We start from the raw sequence: 6000 nt of genomic DNA on the forward strand, positions 1-6000 counted from the left end.
TCTCTTAGAAGGTCATCCATATACTTGGTTGAATAGTCGAACAGCAAGTTATTGGAGGCAATCACTGGCATATTTGAAAGCACTTAAGAACACCATGTTCTTGTTTAAAAAACATTACATGATCATTGATGTAGTTATATTCAATAACCGAATATTAGACATAATAACACGATATTGCTTGAAACACGAACACTGTATTTTTGGCACATACTCTATTATTATTCTCCTTGTCAAATATCTTCTCAGGGAAATGCCGTTCTGGGAACCCTGGTGAGCGTTGCGGTCCAAGCAGTATTTGGCAGCATTTTCGATGGTAAAGGTATAGGTGAGTGGCTTGGCGATGGGGCCGGAGAAGATAACGACGTTCAAGATGGCGACGACGTCGGCGACGGCGTCGACCACGACGACTTCGGCGATGACATGAGCACCTTCGGCCAGCCGCCTGGCTTCGGCGGTTACGTTGATAGTGCCTTACATGCGGAGGCTAGATCTTTGGCTTTCGAGCATATGGCAAGAATGGGCGACGGTGCCTGACCGACCTTTTTCCCTCAACTGTGTCGCTGTAATAAAGGAACCTATAGTGCGCCGTGTCGTTTTAATTTGAATAACTTGCCATGACGACTGCTGATGTCTACTTGTTCGTGTGTAGTTTTTCTTCCATTCCGCGAGGTGTTGTCACGTATCTGGATTTGATGTAATTTGCTTTTCATTCTTATACATGCTCAATCCGAGTGATTAAGTGCTGGACATATCTTTGATAAATTTTCTTGAATTATATTCAGAAGACGGATTTTTTTTATGCATGCAAAGCCAACAATAACTAAGCCACATTGTTGGACGAGTCCCAAGGACTCTTCACTCAATTTTTTTTGGTTTTGAAATTAAGAACTTTACGTTGAAATTTTCTGCATTGACAAAAAAAGAATATGCGCCTTTTGTATACACAACCAACATATATAAAGTCGTGTATCAGCAACAATAAACTATAAGGCCAGCAGCATATACATTAGCCAATACTTAATAAGCAACATTATAGATATAGCACGGTGCATGGCGAACCGGATAAACCGTCCGCGGATCAAGTCCCTACCTCAAATCAAGAAGGGAAAAATCATTAACACAAAAGGCAATTTTTATTAACTTAGGTTCTGTTTGATAGCCCTGGGTCTAAGATCGGGGGCTTATTTAAGTTGCTCATATTATAGATCCGTGAATCTTGAGAACTGAGGGCTTTAAAAAACATTGTTGACTCCCATAGATCATGCCTCTACGAAAGGACAATTCCAAGCCGACTCGAAAGTATCCCAGTAGACTCGCTGAATTGGCCACCAATGTTTTTTTTTTTTTTTTTGGATGCTACAAAGTTTCATGCTTGTACGGGTCTAGGGGTGGGCATCGGGCTAGACCGGCCCGATGTCCTACCCATTGGGCTCGGGCCCAACCTGGCTTGGCCCAATGTCCAACCCAGCAGGCTCGGGCCCAATGGAGTTATAATGAAAAACTATTTTTAAAATATAAAATAAAATTTTTTTATATAAAATATAATTTTCATAATAAATATATATTATTTTTATTAATAAATAATTTTAAAAATTAATCGAGCCTGCCGTGATCGTTTGTTTGTGTCGTTTTCTATCTTGGGCCTGTCCTGGAATTACAAATTTGAAAGACAGAACTTGACATTGCGTTGGTTGACATTTCGTGCCTTTGACATTGTCATACTGGTTTTATGCTTTGGTATTAGCTTTTATTCTTAAATACATGTTATTTTTATATTGCATATATGGTTTGAATGTCGACAACGAAACCCCAATTTCTTATGTCTGTGTGATGTTATGCTTATGTGTTTGGCTATATCTTATGCTTATATGATGTTATGCATATATGCTTAGCTATATCTTATATGTTATGCTTATGTGGCTGATTTATGTGATGTTTGTTCCTATAGCCGTATTAACCACAGGTCCTCAGATGTTTGTTAAAAATTCAGCTATTCTTCATATAATAGCTATTAAGCATAAGCAGATAAACTATGTCTGACTGAATTGTAAGAATTGGACTCGTTTATACTCAACTCAGCATGACTACATGATGAATGTTGAATTATAATAAGAAAATAGTTAAACAAATAGCAATTAAATGAGTCAAGCAAGTTAAACAAGGTTAAAAAAAGAGGGGGGGGGGCATGCTTAACATAAATGAGTTGAGTTCAAGGTCGAGTTGAGCTTGAGCTGGCCCAACTCGAGCTCGATTGGGGGTAACAAAGGGCTGAAATTGGAAAATACTTGAATTGGTCTTTATTTTGTTCTTTACTCTCTTTCGTATAGGCAGAAAAGGAAGAAAAACTTCACCCTATTCAGGAGAGAGAAAGTTGTCGTGCACGGTGCACAATACAGGAGGAAAGGACATTTTGGTAATTTGTTTTAAAAAAATTTTCTATACTCTTGTTTTCCTTTTTAAAAATTTTCGTTTTTTTTCTAAGCATGAACTAAGGGGTATTTTAGTCATTAACCATACTAGCGCACGAGAATACAAGTGTACTAATAAGTTCATGAACTTCAATTTCTTATGGGATGTTTATGTTTTTCATGAACCAAGTTGGATTACTTATTTAAAGATAAGAAAGAACTTGCCATAGAAATTGATGTTTTGGCTGGCAGTAATGTGTCCATGTAACAACGGAGATGCTCTGGAACATTAAACATTCATCAGCACAGAAAAACATTAGTCTCTATGAAAAAGCCGGTAAGCTATTTTCAGGCGTGCGACTAACTACTCCAGCAGCTAGCCGGTGCCTGTTTTGAAGTAAAGAAATCGAGGTGTACTAATTGCTTCAGCCTTTTGGTAACCAATTTAGATCAGCAACCACATTACTAGATTTCTCCTGTGTGCCTGGTTAGCATCATAATATCAGAATAAAGAGATTTTTGGACAGTAACAGCAGGAGGATGCAAAGCAAACCACCAAGCTGTTTGAAGCTTGTATAGGCTGAGCATGTCACCAGCATAGGTGCTGCGGCTGGTGGACTAGACAAACGCAATCCAGTACAGCGCAAATCAAAACTCCGCCAGTTTGCTATCCTCAATCTATTTCATGAGAACTGAAAAATATGATGACTAGAGACAAACTATAACTGAATTGGATTACCTCATACCTTGCAACATCTTGTGAAAATGGTGCTTGTATTACTTCACCCACCACATCAGGAGCCTGCATCTTATCAGAAATAATGGTGCCCGAGTCCATTACTAAGATCTACGACCTGCAAACGCTAGACCTTACCAACAGTGATGTACAGAGAGTTCCTGATAGAATTTCTTCTTTGGGTGCTTTGAGACATCTTGACATAAGAGGAACATTTCTACTAAAATACCTGCCAAAAGGTATCGGGAAGCTAACTTGTCTGAGGACACTGAATAAGTTTGTTGTTGGTAGCAACTTAGGTGATGGGAGGGGAAGCAAATTATGGGAGTTGCACGACTTGAACAGTTTAAGAGGACACTTGACCATCGAGCACTTGGAAAGGGTTGATAACATAGAAGAGGCTAAACAAACTCAATTAAGTAGAAAAGAAAACCTGCGAAGTTTGATGCTATTTTCAGAAAATACATCTTCTCGGGAGAAAGTGGAGCCTCTTTACGAAGAGCTCCAGCCTCCAGAAGGCCTCATTGAATTAAGTATAATATGCTATGCAGGCGTTAACTTTCCCACTTGGATGAGCTCCAAAATATACTATTGTCTGGAGGAAATCACTTTCTGTGATTGCAAATTCCTGGAGTCATTGCCCAGCTTAGGCCATTTGCCCAATCTCTTGAGACTAGAAATAAGTGGTGCTGAAAGGGTTAAGGATTTTGACGTTACTTCAAACCACGTTGGTGGAACAGCTGTATTTCCAAAACTAGAAAAATTGAAGTTGATAGACATGTTGAACCTGGAGGAGTTTTTGTTTGATGCAGGTATAGAAACCATGCCATGCCTTCGATGGTTAAAGGTCTCTTTCTGCCCAAAATTAAGGGTGCTGCCATTCTTTCCGGCTCTTGAAGAACTAAGTATAAGAGGTGTGGAGGAATGGAAAGGATGGGCCATCAAAAAGGATGTAGAGATGCCTTGTTTGAAAAGAATGGATATTGATGGCAGGCCTCGTTCAAATTTGAAGTGCTTACCCAATTGTCCAAGTTTAGAGGACATGACAATCAGTCATTGCCATCAGCTGGCTGAATTGCCACATTCTCGTTTCGTAGAAAGATTGTCAATACAGAACTGCTACAGAGCTTGCTCAATGTTGGATTCAACATTTAAAATGGAGAAACTAAAGCACCTAGAGATCATCAATTCACCTAATCTAGCCCCATTGCTTGGAGGGATTCAAGATATGAAAGAACTGAAGTCTTTGGTTGTATGTGGTATGTCGAAATTGCAACAATTATTGAATAAAAGCCCCCTTGATTTGCACAAACTTGAGTCTGTGAGAATCGAGGACTGCCGCCAATTGGTTTCACTTCCACATGGATTGCGCCTCAACAGATTGAAGAAATTGACCTTAAAGGATTTGCCTCAACTTACTTCCTTGCCTTCTATGCTTTTGGATAACATGAAAGCGCTAGAAGTGCTGGAACTTGGTCCGAACATCCATTTCACAGAAGGGCATGGGCTACTGCAGAACCTGAATTTCTCAACGGTCAGGTGTCTCAAAATATTTGGCTTCCATGAACTTGGAACAGAGTGGCTCAGGTGCAAAATGAAGAACATGGACCAACTGGATGAGCTAGTTATAGAGGATTGTCCTAAGCTGGTGTCGATTTCAGATGTGTTGAAACATCATTCATTTCCCAAACTTCGAATTATGCACATTGCTTGCTTATCCACTTACAGAGTTCATACTAGCCAATGGAGAAGGTCGCTCACATGCTCATTGGTCATGAACTCCTTCAGGATGGGCAACCAACTCAGTGGGTTGGTAAACTTGAGTGGCAGGTTGGATGCCTTAATCATCAATTTGTTGCCTGGTCTTGACTCACTGCCAGATTGGATACAACAACTTCATCAACTGGAGTACTTGGTAATCGAGGATTCTGAAGATCTTACTCATTTACCAAACTGGTTGAGCAAATTATCCAAACTCAAACGCTTTCGGCTGACTCGTCTGCCAGAGCTAAGCAGTCTACCCGATGCAGTGGGAAGCCTCTGCCAACTTGAAGGGCTTTACATCCATTCATGTCCGAAACTGAATTTCCTGCCAAATGGGGTTCAGCATCTCTCAAGGCTTCATTATCTGTATATCTCTGAGTGCGATGCTCTAGTTGAGTGCTGCCAAAAGGAAGATAGGCACAAAATCTCCCATATTCCTGATTTATTTCTTGTGTAAACAGGTAACAAATGTCTGATCTCATCATAGATCGCCAAGCAACTGAAGAGATTGCTTTGCCGCAAATACAATCTGTGTTTCCCAGTGTTCTATTTTATCTTTGTTTTTTGGTCACGTTGAAATTTTTGGACAAATTTTTGCAAATTCTTCTATGTTACTATGTTCCTTGTCACTGTCGGCCATGTGGCTGCAAAAGTACAGATCGTTTCATATCTGATTTAATATACTACCTGTAATTTCGTACTCACATGTTCACCAAACTGGCTTTGTTAAGTGTTGCTCATCTAAATTGATCAGACGATAAGACCAAGTTATGAACTTGCTTGAATTCGGACGAAAACAGATAGAAGTCTTGTTAGCCATCTGGATAGCTTTCTGTCACTGCTTTGGCTCATGCCCGACCAATATGGCACAACAGATTCAAATTGGATCTGGATTTATATTCCAGTCTGCAGTTTAGGTTGTAGGCCTTCAAATTTTGGTCTAACTAGATGATCACGAATCCGGCCAACTCATAAAGGCCACCTATTTGATCGGACATACTCGGACACGAACTACCCCTTTTACCTTGGTAAGTGGTTGAAAATTACAAGCTCTCCATCTTGGTCTCAATATATTATAGTTACTGCGTCGAT

At 39.9% G+C, this 6000-nt stretch overlaps 1 protein-coding gene and 1 pseudogene across 1 annotated transcript; both read left to right on the forward strand.

Annotated features, from left to right (window-relative positions):
- LOC116261063 (putative disease resistance protein RGA3) overlaps window positions 1-5279 on the forward strand; it is a 27968-nt pseudogene extending 22689 nt beyond the window's left edge.
- On the forward strand, window positions 3230-5365 carry LOC116260635 (putative disease resistance protein RGA4). Its single transcript, XM_031639083.1, has one exon. The coding sequence runs from the start codon at window positions 3230-3232 to the stop codon at window positions 5363-5365; it is 2136 nt and encodes a 711-aa protein (XP_031494943.1).
- The last annotated feature ends 635 nt before the right edge of the window (window positions 5366-6000 follow it).

Source organism: Nymphaea colorata, chromosome 9 (genome assembly GCF_008831285.2).
Source record: "Nymphaea colorata isolate Beijing-Zhang1983 chromosome 9, ASM883128v2, whole genome shotgun sequence".
NCBI classification, from domain to species: Eukaryota; Viridiplantae; Streptophyta; class Magnoliopsida; order Nymphaeales; family Nymphaeaceae; genus Nymphaea; species Nymphaea colorata.